General features: G+C 38.1%; 1 protein-coding gene across 2 annotated transcripts in view; it reads left to right on the forward strand.

Annotated features, from left to right (window-relative positions):
- Positions 1-23,801, forward strand: part of frem2b (FRAS1 related extracellular matrix 2b) — a 52,434-nt gene that overhangs the window by 15,675 nt on the left and 12,958 nt on the right. For both annotated transcript variants that reach the window (XM_067506518.1, XM_067506519.1), the window contains exons 3-6: positions 11,376-11,522; positions 15,207-15,437; positions 17,700-17,825; positions 17,982-18,233. In XM_067506518.1, coding sequence (XP_067362619.1) covers positions 11,376-11,522; positions 15,207-15,437; positions 17,700-17,825; positions 17,982-18,233 — 756 coding nt within the window. The remainder of the gene's footprint in view (positions 1-11,375; positions 11,523-15,206; positions 15,438-17,699; positions 17,826-17,981; positions 18,234-23,801) is intronic.

Raw genomic sequence — 23,801 nt, forward strand, 5'->3', positions numbered from 1 at the left:
ACTTCACCTACCTTCTAAAGACAGCTGAAAATTATTTAAATAACATTTGGTCTGCTTGAGTTTAAATGTCATAGATAGAGCTGTAGGCAATATGGCAACTTCTCAGCCCCTCTTATGTTGATCTCCTTTGACATTTACCCTTTGTACTTCAGATCTAATAGATTACAGCATCTGAGAAATAGAACTCATCACGTCCGATTGCTTCATTCCACTCCTCACGGGTCCAGGTGTTGTGCTTCATACGTCATGCTGAGCATCCTGGTGCATTAGCTTTGAACACAATTGTCTCTGAATGGCAGCCCCGACATAGGGTGCAGTTTTGAAGCTCATTAAATTTATTTTGTTGAAAGTTTTTGACACCTTTGAGTTTGTTTGGGAAATATCCCAGTTGTTATCTCGACTGTCTCTATCAGTGAGCCTCAACTTCTGAGCACTGCTGCTCTAAACAAGACACTGATCATCAATTTCAGCGTGGTTCCCTTTGCCACATTAAATTATTTTGCAAAGTCTGTGAGTGACAGTCTGTGTTACAGTAGACACTAACACCTTCTATTTGGCTTCTTTGTAGATTTACTTTTGACTTCTTTTGTTTAGATTTAGTTTGCAGCCATGTAGCACAAGTGGTTCCTTGTAGTCTACAGTAGTGGTTCTCAATCCTGATCCACAAAAAAACCCTGCTCTGCTTGTTTTCCTTGTTTTTTAACTAACCCTACACGACCGTGATTCGTTCACTCATCAGAGGCTGTAAAATAGGTGGAGAGGGCGACGACAAAGTGAAGTGGTATCTTCCAGCTTCTGCTTATCTAAACACACCTGATCCAAGTTATAAGTACATGAAATTGAAGTAATATGTATATAGTTATTAGACAGTATAACAATCAGTGATTACATTATATATATATATATATATATATATATTTTAAAATTTTATTATTAATTATTTTATTTATTTAAATAATAAAATAACAATATACATCAATTTTAATTATTACATTATGCAGTGTAGATTAGTTAAAGAATGATCTCAGCACATAAATGTAGCCATTTTTTTCCATGGACACCATCACAACAGCAAAGCTGTAGAATTGATCCTTGCGACAACTAGCTTTTCTGGCATTGCACCACGGTTCCTTCGTAAAGTTTGATTCAAAAGTATTTGCACTTTAAGCATCCAATAGACTTACTGTACTTTAAAGCATCCTTACAATAAATGTAAATTTAACATACCTATACATATTTTTAAACCCAGTGTTTGTTCCAAAACACCAATCTTCAGACCAATATTGCAAGGAGAAGAGTATACCAACACTAAATCCTTGGACATTTTCTCCACTCTTTCAATGAATGCAGCTAGCATGCTTATCACTTGTGCACAGGTTTTCACAGTTCTACTTAAAGGCTCCTCTTCACCAGTCGTAAACAAAGGCCCAAGAGTCATTTAACACGGCTTTACACAGGAATCACCATTTCAGCTTTCAGGGAGTATTTTGCTCTTGGGAAAAAGCCTTTGTACTCATAAGGATTTACACGTAACAACTGTGAAATGCAGCTGAAACATGTTGTTATAAATGAAAACAATGAAGCCCGGCCCTGAGAACAGCCTCAACAAACACTTGGCTCAATTAGTATGGAGCTCGTGAGTCTGTGGGACTCGAATGGGGTTTTATATTCCAAGGCCTCACACTGCTGCTTTCAGCAAACAGTCCACCATTATTCGGTCTGACAAGAGAGCAAACACTGTGCATTCAGGGGTCAAGAAAAAGCACACCCCACTCCCTTTGTCGAGTTCCTTTATCCTGCATCCTTATGTTGCTTTCATTTCTCTCACATTTTCACACTTCCCCTTATATCTCCTTGTTATTTCACTACCTATGTTCTTTTCTGTGCAGTCACCAGCTAAACTGGCCAGTTGAGGTACATTTAACGCAGGCATTTGGAACAATGTCAGACTTTCAGCTTTGTCCCCATGCAGCCCTGTCTGCTAAAAATGATGTTCCTATGCAGCTAAACTGCAAATATAATTGTATTTTATAGTGAACATAATCCTTAGCTGGATTATGTTTTAATTCAACCTATTTTGTTCAGTGATTGAAATGCTACATTTATTTAGACCAACAGAGTTACAAGAAGGCGGTTGATATAGGTAGTGGGTGTACATTCTCACTTTAAACCTTATTTTAACTCTGTGGTCCACTGTGTGGTTGGGTTAAGGCAGCTGAAATGCTTGGTCAAAGTCAGAGAAAGATTGTTCATTCATTTAAAAGCCATTGTGAAAGGGCAAATTCAATGATTCTGGTATTTAAATGCCACAAAACGTCTGCTTTCTCCATATTAAAATATCTCTATGCTTGTAGCAGGAAAATGCCTTCAGATGACATGATTTAGGGGAGCGTTTTAGTTTATGGGTAAGCTGTATTCTAGGTTGACCTGCAGTTCAGAATTTGTCTGGATGAAATCATCTGAACTCGGGATGATGGAAACCCCTGTGGATAATGTCATTCAACTAGAAGCATAAAGATATTTTAATATACACAAGGCAGACACAAAATCTGAAGATAACTATTATGGTTGTCAATGTTAGCGTGAACAATAAAGTGTTTTTCTTTTAAAATTGTTTTAACGCTGTTAACACAGGTTCTGTTATGATCCATTGCCTCACTGGTACAGGGCTGAGTTGGAATGCTGATTTTTTTTTTTTGCACTTGAAGAGTGAAGAGAGAGTAGATTTGAAGTTATAGTTGTTGTGTTCATAGTGACGTTTCTCCACTGTTTGCTCTCTGTCTGCAGATCCTCCCCACACACACACACACACACATACACTCTGCATCCAGCGAGGTAGAGCACATGTGTGTGTGTATATATATATATATATATATATATATATATATATATATATATATATATATATATATATATATATATATATATATATATATATATATATATATATATATATATATATATAATGAAAATATATAAATAAAAAAAGCCAACAAAAGTAGTTTATTTAAAAAGAAACATCAAACAAGCATAAACACAAAATGGCAGTGTCAACTCGCAGTGATCACATTTATGCGTTAACCATAGTGAGTTTGTCTAATCTCTCATTGATATGAATATGCTAAAACAAAAACTGAGGAAGTCTGTTGGCAGCCTTCACACTAAATGAGCCCATTTCCTGTACCAGCTGTACCTGCTCTGCAGAGAGAGAAGGAAAAGAGATTGGTGAGTTATAGTAAATTATATTTATATTCATTTTAAACCTCACCCAGTGATCAGGAACTATCAGGACTGTTGATTTTATCTTTATAAAAATAGTATGGTATATAGATGTTAGTCTATTTGACTTTGCAGATGCAGAAATTATTAAGCCTAGTTAAATTTACTCATTTGTCAGTTCACTGGCTTTATCAAGTCAGTACCAATTACAATTAGTCATTTAGCAGATGCTTTTTACATTCAGCATTTGTCACTTATGGATTATGATTTATTTGATTTAACCAAATATTATGCTAACAGAAAATGTAATTGTGCTGCCTTTACATTTCCTACAAAAACACATTTGCAGTTGCAATGTCATTTTTAGGAGATCTGGTTGGATCACAAGCTCAAGTCATGTCTTACATGACTTTAGATCATTTTCTAAGGCAGATTCAAAGGGAGCATGCTGTTCTACCACAGATGGGAGGCATATTTTGCAGGTTTGCCTTTGTGCCTCCTACTTCTCCTATCTTTTTCAGTTTGTCACAAAAGATTTGCTAAAGCTACTTTAGTAGCTTGCTCCCCACTAGCTTTGGCCTTGTGGCTGTCAGGGTGTTCAAACTGTACATAATTGATTTGGAATGAGTGAGAAACTCTTAATTTGAAATCCACAATGACCTTTACATGTGAATGCCAAAGAGAGCCCTGCAGCTGCTAATTCAGCCTTTTGTTGTTATTTCCCCTGCTTTCGAGAGTTCAGGCTTTTGCTCTCTAAACCGTGTGGCTGGCTAATTAAGACACTCGAGGCAGCTTCCTCTTTGATAGACAGGAATGCCATTCAAGGGCAATAAAAGAATCATTTGTCTGACCGTACCTGTATAAATGAAACAAGCAAAAAACCTTAGCAACCACTTTCTTATCTTTTTGATGCATTCTGAAACTCGAGGAGGCTAATTCATTTATTTTCTCATCCTTTCAGAGATAAAGGATGATTAGACATATTTTTAATTTTCAGGTGTAGTAGTCATCATCATACAAATGCTAATTATTTTTAGAAACTGTGTTATAGAAAGTATAAACACTGATATTGTCAATATAATGTAGCTCAATCAAAAAGAAAATACTTCAGAATATCTTGTGCCCACCCAAGTCTGAACAGTCTGTTTTTCAGCTCTAATGAATTTGCCATGATCAGGGATAAGTCCTCACCTTGGGTGCTTGGCAAAACACCATGTGCCCCTGGTTGGAAATCAGCAACCCATGAAAAAGCAAATCTTCTGCAGAGTTGTGCATCCAGATTTGCCCGCTTTCTAACCCCTAAGATCTTTGAAAAAAAATTCGGTTTCAACTAATATTATCAGGCAAGACTAATAGGATTATACTTTCAAATACAGAATGTTTGCACATATGTGATGCCAGTGATTCCTACGTGGGGAAATTTAGGTTTAGTTATTTCCTATGCATGTTGATCTATATTTTTAAAATTTCTAAATACATTTAGAATTTTCCTGGATAACTTTTAAAACATTTATCCCCCACAGCCAAAGTGCCCCTGTGTGGGGTTTGTGTAGCGCATGACAGATTATGTCATTTGTGGCAGTATGCGAGGACACTCTAGCATGAACACCCAGGACGGGAATGACCTTTCCCTGCAATCACATTGTACAGTATTTCCTATGTTAGTTTTCTTTCCTGGGCAGTGAACAAAATAGCCCCTGAATCTGAAACAGGACCTCTGAGAATTCCTCACTGTCTTTCCAAACGTGAAGAGATACTGGAGGAAAGTCGCACAGTTATTTCCACAACAACCTAATGCTGCAAATTGGAACCGAAAACAGAAATTGTATGATGATGGAGATTTCCGCTTTCCTTAAAAGGTTTCTTACTGTGCAGCTGATTTTCTGATTCACTGAAGGCACAATGAATCACAAACTATAAAGTTAATTGCTTTATCCCAGATGGCATTCTGGGGATGTTATTTAGTGCCCACATTTCAAATATATGTCCCTGTTCTTATGTGCTCTGCAAATTCTTTGCTCGTCCATTATGTATTGACATTGAGCAGTTTATACAATCATTTGTCGATCTTAGTATGAGGTTTTGTCTGCATATAGCTGAACACAGGGAACTGTATAATTCAGGTATTGTATTTCTGCAGCCATCAAGCTGTGAAAATTAAATCAAAAAAGGTCTAAAATATATTCTATTTTAATCAGCAACAGAAGAAGATAATCATGTTCCTGTAGAAAAGAACAGGAAGTGATAAACACTGCTGCACTGCAGTCCTGAAAAACTTCTAAAGACCTTAAACAAGTTTACTCGTGTTACAATCATTGCAAGCGTAGGAAAAAAGCAATTCCAGCCATTGTATTCCACATTTGGAGAGAGCACAAAATTAAATCCTATAGTTGTGGTTCAGATGTTAATCTCAAAGAACTTTTCCTGCTGAGAGCAAAGCCATGCTTGCTTTAAGCCATGTATGGCTCCCTAACCCAGCACTTTTGTTCAGAAGCTCCTTTGCCCTATCTTTCAGGCCCAGCGAATGTTGCCTCAGAGAGACCACTGTGTCTGAGTGGACAGCGAGGCAATAGCAGCCAGAATGGACCCAACAGAGTAGTCAGAGTGGTCAAATTTATGGCAGACCTGTTCCCCGAAGGTCTTTACTGCTAGGAAAAGGGTTTAGATCTGTAAAATCCTAACAGTTCAGAATCTTTCAAGCCATGACCAGCTCCCCACTCGTTACTGCTGATGCAAGGCTTAGGGTGATTAGACCATATCGCTCGCTCTCTCTCTGCTTTGCCATGCTTTCCTTCCTTCGACAGGATTATCATCGTTTCCCTTAATTGGACGGGTGAAAAGTATGCTGTATGGGCATGTGCACTTTTATAGTTAGTATAAGTTCTGATGATAAAATGCCGATTAATATAAGTAAAATGTACAATTCAGAGTGTTAATATAGCAACAATATATTGTATATTTGATGTATTGTTAATTGTGGTGTTTTGAGATTTAAGTGTACAGTAAACGTTTAACACAGTACTTTGTCATGACCCAAAATGTAGCCACATGGAAATTCATGACCTAGTTTAAAGTTTGGGGAATAATCCAAATCATATGAGTCATCTTCTGGAGTCCATAAACCATCCCTTATTGATCCAAAGCTTTATTTTAGTCTGGCCAGCAGTTAGTGTGACATACACCAATCAGCAATTGGCCACTCTGATCAGTCTGTATCTGCAAAGCCCCATACACTGCATAATTGGTGACTCTGAATTGCCCGTAAGTGTAAATGGTTGTCTGTCTGTGTACGTCCCTCTGTGTTAACTCTGAGATAGACTGGCGACCTGTACAGGTTAGTGCCCTGACAAACGAGGGCTGTTTGATGAAGTATTAGGTTTTTTGATGAACTGTGTTATTATTGAGAGTGAAGTAGATTAAATAAGGTGCATAAATGTGTTTCAGACATCGCTGTGGCTCCCAGTGCAGGTGCAAGTGTCCCCCTAAAGAATGTTCTTATCTACATTATTAAATGTATGCATGTGTGTAAACAAATGAAGCATGAGAAAATGAAGTGTGCATTTATATTAGAGCCATTCCACATTTCCCTTTGCACATTTTTCAATTGATGTTCCGTAATGTGAGACACATCCTTCTGTTTTTAGTACAATTTAGTATCTAGGTAATAAAATAAATATCACTTTCATATTTTGACATTTATCTAACATTAAAGTATTTACTCTAAAAAAACAGCTTGAGCTTGCTGCCTTGATGCTTCTACAAAATGCCAATCAACTTTAATAATGCCGTAGGAAGATATGTTTATGATAAGAAGAGGCTGTATTTGAGTATATGGAAGCAAATGTGCACTGTTGTTCGTCTATCTCTATAGAATGTTGCATGACATTTTATTGCTGCAAGTACATGAGAGGAATCTTAGCATGCAAAGTCCATTTGCAGTATATCATCATTACGTATTTTTAGATGTATTGTGTCTTTTGAACAGGATTCACTGGCTAGTCCCACTTTATCCTGCCTAGTCAGTGTAGTAGTGGCTCTGTGGGCAAAAGGCCACCTGTCTGTCTCTCTGCCTGCCTGGCTGGGTGAATGAACAGACAATGGTCTATGGGGCATCGTGGCTCCACAATGCTTAACGGTGACCAAATAAGGTCTGTCTGCAACATGTAAACAGGGAGGAGACAAGGGGCGCTAAGTTGGCACAGCACAGCCTCCCACATTCTTTGGCCTCTCTCAAAAGGTTCCTGTCCCTCATCACACATCCCACAATGTTAGAAACAACTACTTGTGTTTGTGGTCTGTACATGTGCTGTGCAAGAGTTTTTGAGAAGAGGTTCTTTTATAATGTGGGTTATGTTTAAGTAAAAGCTGACATTTTGCTCACGCTATTGTTAAGAGACACAAAAGCTTCTTGGAGAACAGTAAGACAGAAAGACCAGGCTGTCATTTAATTAAGCGAATGAATTATGATCACTGGCAGTGGCATTTGTAGGACTCCTATTATAATATTACAATTAACAGAAAATTGAATGTTATGTGCAGTCTAATATAAAGTCCATGCACATTATGAGCAGTATACATGTGATGAATGGTTCTGCTCTAAACTGGCTCACATTGCAAAGACCCAAACATTACAGATACCTATGTGTTCACTACATTCTGTGTCAATGCTGTGAATGCTGGTTAAAGATTAACTTTGGTGTTGTCCTTCGGGCCTCTTTGAAGTAGACTAAACCCCTGCTTATCTTAATTAGAAAGAAATCTGGAGGAGTGGAGTGGTCCTCTGGAAACGAGCACCTCCACTCCCCAGCTCCCTGAAGGCCACACTTTGGCTCTAAGACCTCCTAAACACTATATTTGCAAAGTCATGGCAGGATTGTATATAGCATAAACACTGAACATAAATTAGTTCTTATGTTTGAAAGCACAGATTTATGTCTTACTCAGAACTTGCTGGTAATGACAAAAAAATAAAGAGCCATTTTATGTTTGTGATTTCTGCGGGCAAACAGGTGTTTAGTGTGATTTATAATAAAAAGAACAGCCTTGTTCAATACGCATTGCCATTTAAAGGCTATAAAATGCATGAGGTACTTGGGATAAATCCCACCAATGAAGTATAATGGAACATCCCTGTCTGAGTGTTTGATTATAGAAAGGTGATAATGCGTTTCCTTCATTTTCTAGAATTATGCTTAAGATCAAGGATATCTGCTATGTTATAACTATCACAAAGCCTGTGCCAGTGTGTGAAGTCAGATGAATAGACAAGGCCTCCATTTCCATTACCTCCGTGGGAGACAGGCCTCTTCATGACTCAGAGATCACATATGCAGTGTCTGCCAGTGGCATGCGTGCCATACTGCTGGCTTTAATCCAAGTGGAGTAGGGAGGTCCTGTCAAACACAGGTCACCTGCCTTCAGAAGACTGATGTGGAACACACAGGAAGCAAAAATCCTACACTGTGGTAGACCTCAAGAATGTATGACTTATTAAATGTATCACTTGAGACATTTTCATAGAAAAGAAAAAACATTTTGAGAGTCTTCATTAGCAGTTATATTGTTTGTAATACAACAGTGACCTATGTGCAACTTTTGCTGCTATGCGCCGAAAAGTGTTTACCCCAAACAGACCGAATGTTAGGTGTTTAACCGAATTGCTTTTCATATTGCTAGTGTTCCAAGAAGCAAACCTGAGATCATGCTTGTTTGTGATGTTATATTATCAATATTTATAACAACTTTTTCTGCTATACTTGTGTGTGATTTATTCAGTTTGCATGCCAATTTTGGCATAACACTCACATAAACAAAATACTTCACACCTGAAGTATTTAACATTACCATCATCAGCAGGAGCAGCCTGTTTGGAGTACACAGAGAAATGGGTTGGGCACAGTGACATGCAGTAAGTAAAAATTTTGATAAATGTTGTGACATTAGCAGATAGATTGGTCTTTTGACTTTTAGATTTCACCAGGTAAAAACATAGTTCCCTGCATTGAAGCTTTGAAGGAAACACCTAAAGCCATCAATCTGTTAGTATAAACTGTAAAGGAAACTATTCTTTGAGTAATTCTAACGTTAGAGACTCATTAACAATGATGGTGTTTACATCCACTTAAGAAAACCCGGTTACTCGAAATCCATGTTTACATGCAGCAGAAGAGTAAGTCACTTATTTAGACTTCTACAATTTGGACTTTAGGCAGACTTTGTTTCGAAAAATAAGGCGTTGCCGTCTCATTGATGATCTTTCTTTCACTCCGCCTTTCACTCAGCTGTGTGTTCCTGTCTGCAGCTTTTTGCATATGTGCAGTTGGAGTAAGCCAATTAGAAACTTGTTTAGATGTATATATATCGAAGAAATCAGTGTTCTCTGACATAAATCTACCTGGGAAAATCAAGTTTCCCTAATTCCCTACCCCAACTTCCTATAAATGGGAAAACCAGTTGTGAAAAAGCTGATGTTGTGCTCAATTGTATTGAAGTAGTGCCTATGAAGTTGAACAGCAACAGTTATTTTGAAACAATTCTATGTTCATGAGAAATGCATATAGCTACATAAATGATTCAAAACTAATTTTGCACAAAAGAGAAAATAGAATGATTTCTAGTGACATCAAGTTTCATGCCTTCTTTTGTCACAATTATGGTTTAGTATCCTCATCACAAAGTCTGTCTGTAGTTTGCTTTGATGTGGATCCTCAAGCTCAAGGAACCTCAGCATCTGCCTTTTGTCTTCTTCTTTCGAGCTTTTTTGATTAAGCTCATTATTGCAGGTAAACAGAACGGCAAAGATAAATTAGAGGAACAGCAAGGAACAAATTTAAGTCGTCAATCTGGTAGAGAACATCAAAGTAGCTCCATGTGTTTATTGTGGATTAATATACTTTGCTGAACCAAATGATTCAGATGAGTTGTTGGTTTTGTGTGAGCTGGGAAAAATGTTATCCTCAATTTGGTCCTTGTGCGTCACACTGACTTTGTCCTTTTGTCATAGTTAAGGACGGGGGAATGAAGACCCACTTTAACTCAATGTATGAGAAAGTATGTACAGTATTAGATCAAAGGAAAAATAAACACACGGGAACGGGTGTGGAAAACATGGGCACACAAACTGGTAGGTCCGTGCAGCCTCACACGTAGTAAAAGCACCCAGGGTGAATGTGTATAGGTTGTGGAACGAAATTGACACAGTGCAGTGGATGGCTGGACGTGACAGATTTACTGACCGTAACAACTGGGGTGGGGCGGAGCAGTAGCTCTCAATTGTGCCTAACACAACACAGTGAACCCTCTGAACAATGTCCCTGCACCCTCTGGCCACTTTTATCCCACCACTTTCAGGACCCCAGATGTTAAGTGGCTCTTACCATCCTCAGCCAGTAACAGCAGGCAGCATCTCTCAACGTGGACTCTGGTGGATGCATCCTGATTTTTAGTAACCAGTGAATTATTATTAAGGCTGCTATTCTATACTGTAAAAGCTACATAAAAGTGTAGTTTCTGTGTGTCTGTGTGTGTGTTTGTGCATCTTACAGATTTATTTTGTTTTGTATCTATATGTGTTTGATGTCTGTGTATGTGGCTCTGCTTTGAGTCTTTATGGTCAAATGGAGCATTGATACCCTCCAGGACTGCATCGGCCTTTGAATCCAACTTCAAACGGCAAGGATAAAATAAACCAGTTCAGACAGGAAACATCTTAATAAGAAATGAAGCAATTAGGCAGCACAAACCCTTTTTCTTTAGCGTAAGAGCTGCGTATCTCTCATACCTCCCACTGAGGCGCCTCAACTACAAGTGAGAAAAGTATCAAAGAAATCACTCTAATAAGTGGTACGTGATAAGTGAAAGTTCCTATGCCACTCCCAAAACAAATTACTGTTGGGTTAGGAGGGTTCGGCTGTCTGCGTTTGATTTTTTGTGTTTTTGCTCAATAATGACTATATTAATAATAATCGATACTTTATTCATCCCTATGGGGAAATTGTCGTTGGACAGCTGCTCATAGATGAGAATGTTACTACAGGGGTTTCAGTGTATTGCCTAAGGACACCTCGACATCTGGCCACGAGAAACCAGTAACAGGTGTTTATAGAGGGCTCCTCTACCAACTGAGCCACGGTGTCTTAAACTTTATTTTTTTCCAGGAGGCAACAAACTGAAGAACCAGCAGTTTCGTCTTAACTGGGCTTGGATCTCTCTAGAGAAGGAGCACTACGTGGTGGATGAAAACGTTAAGTTCCTGGAGGTGGTGCTGAAACGTCGGGGCTACCTGGGGGAGACGTCATTCGTTAGTAAGTAGGAACGAGCTCTGATTTAATCATATCTCTAATACAAATGGAGAGCAGGCAGCATTTTGATGAATAGAAATGTAGTGATGTTTTTAACACAACTGCAAGTCTTTATCCAGGTTCAGTTCTGCACCAATATTGAATAATAATGCATAACTTAATTTATAAATAAATATTGAATAGATATAAAAAAATTAAAAGAAAGACAGAAAGACAGGAAGATGTACCATGTGAACATGTGCCAGATTTTTCGTAATGAAAGTAAAGGTAAAACATATGCAGATATGTTTGCACTGATGTGAATCCCTTCATACATCCAAAGAAAATCATAAATTCTAAGTCTGAATATTTTATATTATAATATAAAATATTTATATATAAATAAATAAATAAATAAATATAAAATGTACAATATTTTGTGTGGGTTCAAAACATTATTCTGTGTCTTTTTTACATTTCTTAACATCTACCATCTGTTGACTGACAGCAGAATGCCAGAGCCCGACATATTGACAGACAACCCCCCGCAGCACACAAACACAACCACACATATGCACACACGCACACAAACACAACCACACTTTGACATACTTTAAGGCAACTCTAAGTCTAGCGTAGATACCCTTCAGGATCACACGGGTTATGACCTTTCACCTTTCGCTTCAGGCCTGTATTTAAGTTCCAGTCACACAATAGCACACAAAAATCCCTCAGAAACTGCCTGTACACATGAGAAAGGTCATCTAAGGTTGTTGGCTATGGAAAGGCGCCACCCGCAATGTTAGTCAAGCAATTTAGTGGCTGGAACTAAACGAACAGAAGCAGTTAACACTATTTGAAAAACTGGCTTCTGTAACTGTTTATGAGTCGAAGGAATTTGCACTACTGGCACAAATGTCTTTTTTCAGTGCTAGTGTTTATTCTGTCTACAGTATATAGAGAAGGTGAAGATGAAAATAATTAGTTCAAAGCCTATAAGATAATTAAGTATAGTCATCTCCACTCACTGGCCACTTTATCAAGTACACCTGTACAATCTAAGACAATCCAATATAGCAGATGTGCCACAAATTAAATTTTTTTTTTTATTTAAAAAAAAATTAATTTTAAATAGTGTGGCCAAACCTTTAGAACTACCTCCTATTATAATCCACTCACATGCTCCACTAAGTACTAAAACCTCAATAATAAAGAGTGTAGAGTTATTGCCTGTCTGACTGTTTAAGCTTAAAAACTGAAAAATTATTACATTGTAAAAGTAGAATTCATAGCAGAACTGCTCTGTTGAATTACATTAGACTGTATAGGTGAATAACGTGGCCAGTGAGTGTGTGTCTTCGTATAATCCGGGGCCGAGGTAATATGCAAATTAGGTTGACCTTTATAGGGCTTCACACTGCACAGTACATTTACTCTAGCGAAGTAAAAACATATATTTAATAGGCAGATTATGATAATAATTCACAGTAAAAACAAGTACTACAGAATATAAATCAACAGAATGCACTTAAAACAGAAAACGAAAATCAACAAACATGCCTGTATGACCCACAGTTTAATTAATATTAAACAACAAAATCATATATGGTGTAAAAGAATCTTGCACCAACAAACAAAATATTGCCCATTGTTTTGATTTCCTGCTGCATTGCTACTGTTTTATTAATGAATGCATTATAAATTAAAGAAGTGCTACTTTAAACTTTAGATGCACTCAGTATTGAGTGCCCAGAGAAAACATACCCGAATTGCTGTTATGTGCTTTAACAGTGCAGTTTTTTTATGATTGAGGCAGCATGAAGGGGCATGATAGTAACTGAGGGAGGGTAGTGTATCTCTCTGTGGTGGCAATGGAAAGCACACAATGGAAGGCGTAATTTCTTTTTTTTTTTTTTCCAACTCAGAACCAATTAGTTTTGACAATGCCCTGGAAGTATGAAAAGTAATAAAGTTTCTCTTTCTAAATGCATAAGTTGTGAGACCTTTTATGTTGTCAGTTCACTAAGCAAGTACATTTTTACATCCTTAGGTAGTAATTGTTTCATCAAACACTGTCTTTTTTTCAGTCTTTTTAACCGTTTAAGTTATTTGTATGTCCAACTAGGAAAATATTTGTTGACCTAACTAAAAGACTGAATAGAACGTGTTCCATGTGCTATTATATTATTATCAATTTTTAATTTGCCCGTCAAACTGTTTACCCTTCTGCTGCTATTTTTCAGCTGTAAGATGACTATATTTAAAGCTTTGTCTTTAATTTCGGACAGAATATTTTATCCGCCACTTTTCAAAATGATCTCTGCAATAATAATTATGGGATCCTTCATGGTAACAAAAAAAAAGAACGTCACAAGGATCATTTGGAGTTTCCCTCTTTCTCTGCTATGGTGGGAATAGAAGAATACCTGCAACAATCTATTTTGATTAACCAGCAGTAACAGGCCACCGGAGCAGCCTAGCAATTCAAGCCACCCATCTGCCTCAGTGTTGCATTGAGATAGTGACTGATCCCCGGCCATTGCCTTCTCATGAGGACTAAGAACATGTCTTCTTGTGGAGCCCTGCCTGACTGAACACTGATCAGAGGAGCTGACTGGTGGATCTATTGCTTCACTGGTTAATGTGCAGACAGCATCAGCTGGGAGGCTACAGTGAGCCCACCTGCCGCAAAGCCTCAGAGCGGCTGCACTGAATGGTAGCATCCAATCCAGGCTTTGTGGAGGTGATAGAGTTGGGGGCAAATCACGCTACTTCTATTCCTGGCGGCTCTTTGAAGACTGTTTATTTTTCAAGCTTCATTGAACATGAACATTTGATCTCAGCACATGTCTGCACTTGCATATCAAAGCTCACTTTTCATTTTCATCAAAGAGCAGAATGGTAATTTTCTTAAAAATACGAACTCAAGCATTTCTCAATCTGCGGTCTTTTTTAGATCTTGTGCAGCACCGATATTTAAGTTTTTCTCTTTATTCATCCCTCAGTTGTGACCAAATAGCATAAAAAAAAAAAAAAAATGTTACTCGAGTGCTTTATTTTTCCAGTCATTTTCTACAGCGGTAGTGCTTTGGGGATGTGCAGCCATGTTGTTTCTACAGTGTTTGCTGCCAGATCGCTGTTGTGGCCCCTGGTTGTGTGGCCAGTTTGAAGACAATGAAAAGGCTGTGGTACATTTTAGCAGCTTCATTGCTCGCGCTCAACAGGGATCCTGTCAGTTTCACAGTTATAGTGAGTGTAACCCTATCAAACAGCTCACATACTGAAGGTCAGAGAATGCAAGTCAGTCTCTAACCACCTCTGCTGTGGCCAGGCTGACAAGAGGGATAATTGGCTTTATTCTCTCCATGGTCATTTTAGCACTAGGGTGGGCAACTGCACCATGATGATGAGCGGATATTGTCAGGTTAGACTAACTATGCCATGACATTTTCCTGGCTTTAGAGTTCTTTAATTGTGTCTTTTTCACTGACAGTATCTGCATACATATGGCCATTCATAGGCACACAGTTTAACAAATACAAATGTGTTTATTTAAATCTAAATATGAAAAATATTAAAAATATAAAGCTGATCAAAAAACTGATCAAGGTGATATGTTTCCGGAAAACTTCAAATATGCCCTTTTTACAGGTTTAGCAGATGTTACCTCATTATGATAAAAACATTTTATTTCATCTCCTCTCCAAGGTATTGGTACAAAGGATGGCACTGCAGAAAAGGCCAAAGATTTCCAGGGGAAATCTCAAAAACAGGTGCAGTTCAACCCAGGCCAGACCACGGCCACCTGGAAGGTCCGGATCCTGTCAGATAGCAAGTATGAAGTGTCAGAGACCTTCCAGATAGTTCTGTCTGAGCCAGTGATGGCAGCTCTGGAATTCCCACAAGTCGCATCTGTGGAAATCCTGGACCCCGATGATGGTCAGTGATTTAATTAATATTAATTTACATTGTTACATTAAATCATCTTACCATAAAATGGGCAATGCAATATTTTTAGTAACGTTTTTCCTGAAATACTGTAACAAATACAGGTTCTAGCAATGTACATAGCTTTTTGCATTTGTAGGTGTTTTTGGTTTTACGGTGCAACTTTGTCAGGTGGAGCCACAGTGAAATTTGACAGCAGAACATTTTTCATCTATGTGGAATATCACTGACCATTTGATATCATGGTTCCAAAATCAAACCCACAATGTTTTTATTCTCACAGAAAGAAAACCTTTGTGGAACAGACAAAGATGTCAGATTTTGAAAAAAGGGTACAGCCTCAGTCACCTACACACACACTGAGTGCGGCAACAAATAGCACAATAGTTGCCCTTTCTTTAATGGTTACAGCATGAAAAATCAATAAAAAAACAGAAAGAATGCTTTGCATTTTAGGGAAAGTGTATAAGTCTAAATTATAGACTGTGTAAGTGCGTCCAAAGGTGGATTCTTTTCTCCCAGGTTCAGTCTTTTTTCATGTTTTGGGTATTTATTAAGGGAATGCTTATATCCATCTCCCTAAAGACATCAGAGCATAATATTACATTAATACACTGTATAATACTGTGCTGTAAATGTTTAAATACAGTATATGATAAAGTCAGGTTAAGAATAAGGGCGTAAAGAAACCAACAACATCTGAAAACCATCGTTATTATGAAAATTGCTAAATAATGAGTAAAGAGCAAAGAGCAGTTAATGGAAGCATTTCCTTTCCACAAGAGTAGATAAACAAGGTGAAAGGGATATGGAGATAACCATGCTTACCTGTCTTGCATGTGAAATGATAATAATGTAAATTTAGAGAACTACTAGAACAGATGAACAGTGTTTCTGACAACAGCTTGAGTGCGATAGAGCTGAGATAGAAAACTGCATGATATAAATATGGATAATGCTTCTCATCATCCCATAGGACTTCATTGGGTGAAGGGAAAAATTGCCATGAACAATTTATGCTAATTGACATACTTTTTCACAAAACATCAGTCTCTGGAGGCCAATCAATAAAGCCGACAGCTATCTCTCTGCAAGATGTGAAACTCTATTTTCGTTACTGAATGCCTTTAACAGACATTGTCTCCCTGCAGCAATACAGTATGTCTATTTTCATATCATTATACTGTTTATAGTTTTAAAGTTTTAATATATTTCGGCCTCTTGGGGTCAAAAGAACGTCGAAGGCTTATAAAAATTTATATTTCTTTATACCGAGAGCGGAAAATAGAATGGCTCAAGGGCTGTCACCATGAAACTGTGAAAAATAAATTATTTCAGGCCATGCTGACTAAAATAACTCAGACTGAAAAGACTGAGCCACACAGCTGAGTGTTTGAAACAAGAAGTGATGAGTGGCCACATCATCCTTTGCAGTTGTTTGCATGGGCCTTTGGTTTGGAAAGGACAGGTCAAGTTCTGTTGACTTAACAGCGCCTTGTTAATGTGGGCGACCATGATTCTCACTGAGGCGTCTGTCTGAGCTCTGAAATGTTGCAAGCTCATTACCTTTCTGGACGTTGTACAAAGAGAACGGAGACAAAGAGATGGAGAGCTGCCAGTAAAACTGTAAAAAAAAAAAAGACAAATGGTTTTTTGTGTCTCTGCTTGCAAATCAAGTGAACACACCTTTTTTGTTCTAGGCTATAAATGTGGGCAAATAACAATAGATAGTCTTAAGTGAAACCAAGTGTGTGAGAGACAGATGTGTACACATTGTTTTCATTCTCTGAACAATTCCTGACACCATTATGTTACAGAAAACATTCACATCCATCTGCACGACTTACTGGGTCAATAACCAACACTGTCTCTCCATGTAACCTAACTCTAGCTTTGAAAATTTGCTGCAGACACAAAAAACAAAACAAAACAAAAAAAAACAGCAGATGTTGGCTTTTGATAAAAAGTGATGAGAGCTGTAATGAGAGCTGTCATTTGTCCCAGTGTGCACACTGCAAGCTTATGTCTAAAAGGATATTGATACAAATAATGTCACATAAGATTTAACTTTGTGAAGCTCCTAAACCTTCCAATCGGTTCAATTCGAATTTAACTTATCCTGTTTAATTTGCTAGAAAACGTAATCAAGCAATTTTCTTCTGCCTAAACTCAGATAAGTTATTTAATACAAATAATACTAATGTACTGTGTCATGATGTCATATTGTTAACATTTAATTCTTCTCACATGCAGAGTCAACAGTGTTCATACCTTCAGCTGTGTACAACATAGAGGAGGACATTGGTGAGCTTCTTATTCCTGTACGCAGGCATGGAGATGTCAGTCAGGAGCTCATGGTCATCTGCTACACCCAGCAAGGTAACACACACACAAAAAATTTCTATCTATATTAAATTAATGGATTTGAGGAAATCATGTTTATGTCCTGATTTTTGTTTGGAGAAAAAGGAGGAATTGTGTCATTATTTGGATCATTTCCTTTGCCTTCTGTAATTTTGCTTTCTGCCTACACAGTTTCAGCGACAGGCACCATCCCCACCACAGTGCTGTCGTACTCTGATTACATCTCCAGGCCTGAGGACCATCACAGCATCCTGCGCTTCGACAAAGGAGAGGTAGAGAAATCGTGCCGGGTGGTGATCATTGACGACTCCCTATATGAAGATGAGGAAGGCTTCAATGTCACCCTCAGCATGCCCATGGGTGGCCGCCTGGGCTACGAGTTCCCTACAGCCAGAATCACAATCATTCCTGATATGGATGACGGTAGGTTGAAGTTTTCACCAACCTTATGTTTGAAACAAAATACAATTCAGTGTGAAGTAGCCTGTAAGTGTACAAGAAGGGATTTGATTATTATAAGAAAAGACAGTATAAATTAGTTTCTTGGCTTCAAGAGATTCAATTCAAGGTGTTACTTCTTTTTGCCACTTGTTTTATTTATTTAATAGATAAGCACTTTGACAGCAGCAGAGAATTGGCTTTGAAAAAGTTTTGTAAATGCAGATTTTTTTTTTTTTGCTGCATGAATTTGTGCAAAGACACAGACATTCAAACAGGTAAGCAGGTCGGCAGACAGACAGTAATCGTGTTGGTGTGCATCTGAGATGTGTTTGAATTTTTCCTGCTATGTGTTTGTGCTTGTCTGCCAATGTCTGAGAGGGAGAGCTTTTGAGAGCGCAAGCCTCTTTCCTGGAGGCAAAGCCTTTATCTCGTATCTGGAGGCTGAGACCGGAGGGCTGATAGTCCCCCATATCTTCCTGACGCCTCTTTGTTCCGAAACACCTGATGGCCATTATTCAGTTCCCTATCGCTCTGACTATCTCAGGGAGCTTTGCTGTGAAGTCAAGACTGTGTGATTGCAGGCGGGCAACATTAGACCCGAAAAAACAAAACAAAAACATTTGATTAATGAACCATCTTTTTTTTTCTCCAAGCAAAGCACATGTTAATCTAGATAACTAGGGGGGGTGATGCAATAATCAGTTTAGTTTTTGTTATCAAACTGCTTATTTTATGTAGTCAGAACATCATGGCCATTGGAAAAAAGTAACTGTTGGAATTACATGTAGATTAGGCTCATTGAGATTTATTTTATTCTTGTCAAACTGATCAGTTTATTTAAAATGCATCTCTCTGCTGTAGGAAACACTTATTAAAGTACTGTACATGCTGCTGAAATCATAGGCAATAATTTGAATTATATAAATATGCTAATATACTGTGTCTAGCTGTGTCTTATGTAGAATTCTAATATTGGTTTAGATTATGGTCAAAATCCAAGGATTTGAGTTATCTGTCTATGATTCTGTGGCAAACAGGAGCAGTTTTTAACTGGTTATTTTCCTCCTTCTGATCCAACTATTCCCACGGGTTAAAGGGAAACACACTTCAAGAGGATTTGTTTGACCTGCTTGAGGATGGAAGAGGTTGCGTGGCTGGAATGTTTTCGTACTGTAGCAGCATCCAGTGTAACCTGACATTGAGCTCTGGGCCTTTTGACCTCTGCTGCTCTTGGGTATTGACTCCAGACTGTCAAGACAGCTGCTGAGACACCCACATTTTTAATGGGATGTACAACACTCGGTACTGACAGATAAAGCACTCATCTGAGACACTGTTGGTTAGTCTCTGACAGTACATACAGTTGCGTGTCATTTATGAACACGAGTGAGGGTTGAGGATGTTTGGAAAACAAATGCTGGCAAATAAAGCACATAACTACAGTATGTAGTTTTATAGAGTTTCCTGCTACTAATTAATAACGCGCTTCTGTTAATGCATTGCTGCATTTTCACAAAGCTGTAATAATTCTATTTTTATTGCCCTCGATTTATTGAATCAGCCAGTGCGCTGTATGACTTGCCCGAGTAATCTAATATCTTAAAAAATCATTTTATTATAAAATGTTCTTTTTGTTCTATAGATTTGAGACTTCTTGGCAGGTTTTTAACCACATTAGAAGTGTATTGTCACACAGAAAAAGGAGAAAAGAAGCCTCTTCATAAGATTAACTCGGCTCAGACCAACAACCAGCATTAACAATCTGTGCTCAAGTTTATTCCTGCATTATCTTTAATCATGTTTTCTTTGCCTCCAGCTTTATCAGGGTGGCTGAGTGACAATGGAAATCTTGTTATGCATATCAGTTTTCAGAAAGCGGCACACTCACAAGGGTGCTCCTATACTGCATGATTGCAAAAGCCAGAATATAGCCTGCTATTGTGGAGAAGGAACATGATTTTATTCTTCTTTTAATTGCTATTCTCAAATTTAGATTCTTGCTTTTAGAGTTTTCATCATCAAATGGAGAGAAACAGTGTCTGAAACTACATGACAAGTTGGCTCGTTCCTTATAATGGCATAAAAACCTAACATCAGACACACACACATGTACAAACGCGGATACACACATATGTACACACACGCGCGCGCACAATATGTGTGAAGAAAGCGCAGCAGCACCTGCAAAATATAATTTGGATTAGGTGATGGAGGTGTTTAGGTTGCCAGCATCCACTGAATAAATGGAACGTGAAACTTTCCAAAGAAATAAGGTGGCGTCGAACTTTGATATCTCCTGCAAGGAGGTGATAATGAAATGCATTACTGATTGTGAAGTAAATGGTAAATAGCTCTTGGGCAAGCAGAACAAGACCAATCCACTGTCTAGCACAGTCGGGAGACAGCAAGAGATTCATTTTCACTTTCAGTAGAACTTATCCTTTGTTGGTATTAAATCCAGGTTCTTTTCCTATACTCAAGTTTAAATGGAATAAAAAAGACATCGGTCTTTGTCATCCCTCTTGTAGGAACAGCTGTCCAGTGGCTCATGTACACGTGAGAAAGGAGTCAGGGTAAAGCTGAGCAGCTGTCCCAACCCATAAGAAGTCTGTGCCTGAACTCCCCAGGTGGACTTTCAGCTACACTGGGCTGTGAGCTGAAATAGTTCTTAGCAACACACACTACTAATATCAGCAAAAATGCATCTCAGCAAGATGTCTACTTTCCAAGCCAGTAAATAGGAGAAGCACAATATGATGAAATTAGAAGCCACAGGGCACCAATGTATCTGTGCACTGTGCAAACACAGTCTTGGCCACCTACAGTACTTTCACCCAAGAAACCACACGAGTGTAGTGGGAGGTGGAGCTCGTATCGTCTGCCAAGGATCTGATGTTAATCTGACAATTTACGACATTCTAAGTTGAGAATGTTTTTAGCTTTTACAACTAAATTGGTTGAAGTTTATCGCACTAAAAAGGTGTTGGTGTTCTTTGCCATGGAAGAGAAAGCATGTTTTCTTTCCAACCAAAACATTGATTTCACTAATTAGCACAATTTCACCCACAGATAGGGAGTAATTCAGCTTTGTTTGGATTGAAGACCAGCAGACTCCTGCTCAGGAACCTTCACTAATGCCTCTGAAGGACATTTGTTGGCACGTGATCTCAGATGGAAAGAGTAACCAAACTCAAATGGCCTTTATTCTTTTCTAAAATAAATCCATTTAGACCTACAGGACTTTCATTTTTGCTTGCATTTAAAACATTTACTGAAACTTTTCCTGGGTACAAAGCAATATAGCTTATGAAATATATGACATTTATTTTTAGTTTAAATGCACAAGTACATTCATAAGATTAAGGGAAGGATAAAATCTTCAATCAATGGGTTTTTAATTTAAAACTGTTAAAATAGTTTAAATATCACTTCATTGCTAATCCAATTATCAAAAAGTCATTAAACTTTCCCCTAAGAATTTAAAGTAAGATGAGATATTAAATGATTGCTGGTTTGGTATAAGTGGTATATTATGACTAAATATATTTAACTGGATTTTGAGATACAGTATTTGTATTTGAGTTTTTAATATTTCTATATTATGTTACTCATACTTTTACTATACTAGTTAATAGAAAATGTATAATAAACTATAAATAATGGATTTTTATGGATGAACACCTGCCAGTACATAAATGTCCCAGCTGTGCTGTTTTTTCCACCCTAAGTCACTAGGCAACAAAGATATCTGGCTGTTATTGTTTATTAATCAAGCATTGGAAGTTTGTGAAACCAGTCTGCACTAAGTTTGCACAATGCTGTTATCCAAAACACCAAGGTCAGTACCTTTCAAAACACATAGGTTTCTCAGTATTTTGTGGAGCACGTACGTGCATTTTTGAATGCATTTAGAATTTGTGAGCTAATACCACTTCTGAAGTGAAGAAACAAGTTGTCAACATTAAGTCACTTGTGGGTGTCAAGGTAAAGTTACGCAGATCCATGCAGGATCAGTTCCCAGCTGCTGTGCTTTCAGCTTGTCCAGACCCTCCAACAAACACAGTTGTCAGTCTGTATAGTTCTGAAGGTGGTTAGGGATTCTTGTCGGTTTGATGCACTTTTGATCCCTGCTGGTTGTTCAGTTTCTCTGTTCAGCAGGACAGGATTTGGGAGGTATGGACTTAACCCTTGAATGATAAAAGACTTTGAACACAACTCTCCAAATGCAGGTGCAAAGAAAGGGCTGCTGTCTATCATACAATGCTAGATTATTATAAGGGCAAAGAGCATTTGTCTGGATTGCACCTACAGCATCAACTGGGATGATAAGAATACGAGGTGTTCTTATCCTACCATTATTGTTATTTTGCTCAATAAAGTCTGTATTATGAAATTAGATCACTATTAAACAGAAACTGCATCTCTGAAAAAGCAAGGCTAGAAACAGAACAATAAATTCTCATATTCAAAGTCAGTATGGTACCTCTCTGATACTAGCGTGACATAATGAAGCTACAGTGGGCGAAGTAAAACCAGGCTTTGAAACAACTTGCTGACGATACTGCTGTATCACTAACCAAAACAAGTCTAAACTCTTTTGTTTGTCTGGTAAACTGCAAATAAACCTTACAGTAGGTGATAATTGCAACTGCCTCCCTGGGTGTTTTCCTTTCAACGCTCGGCCAACCCTTACCCACTTACAGACTCTCACCCCCTCTCCTTCGTCTCTTTTCTTCTCCTGTGTTTTTTTTTCCTCACGCACACTGAAGCCTCCAACTACTGCATAAATAAGCCCCTGATACCACAGAGCTGCTGCTCAAAGCTTATTGCTAAAGTTGACCAGTTATGTTACACCAGGTAAATACATTTTGATTACCCTTTTCTACATAAAAATAAAACCTCTGGCAGCTTAACATTTAAAGACTGTAAAGGTTAAAAGCTGTCTAGGTATTAATGCAAAGTAGCACACATAGACAGCTGCTTCTTTCAACAAATGGCCACATCTGTATAGTTCCTACTTTGGCTTTTGCCTGTGATGGAGAAACTTGTTCATTCTTGCTGAGGTAATTGCTGTTTGAAATTAACTTTGCATCCGGGAAAATGTTTTGGTGTTTTGGGCTGTTAGACATGCTTGTACAGCAGGACTTGACTCATATATTTATAGTCTTGTGTCAGTTGCCTGTAAATTTTGTTCTGGTTCTGAAGGTATGATTATGAGCACTTTTAAAGATGGGTCCCATGCATGTGCAGTATATCCTGGATGGCGGGATAAATCAAGAGGGAACTGACAAACCCTGTTATTATGTCTCACCTGGATTTCCATTCATTCTCATATAAACAGATGTCCAAAATCAAAAGGGTGCTGACAACTTGGAGACTCTCATTCCAGATTCGGCTTTGAAAGTTCAAAGGTTTGTCGCAGTCATCAACAGCTAAAATTGTGCTGTTTTCATGTGCATTTGCCAGCAGAGAGAGATTTGTCGAGCACACAGTGGGCCTAAGAACATTTGCCTGGGCTCAATTGAATCTCACCATTAGAGAAGCCACTTA

This window comes from Channa argus, chromosome 6, assembly GCF_033026475.1.
Source record: "Channa argus isolate prfri chromosome 6, Channa argus male v1.0, whole genome shotgun sequence".
Lineage (NCBI taxonomy): Eukaryota > Metazoa > Chordata > Actinopteri > Anabantiformes > Channidae > Channa > Channa argus.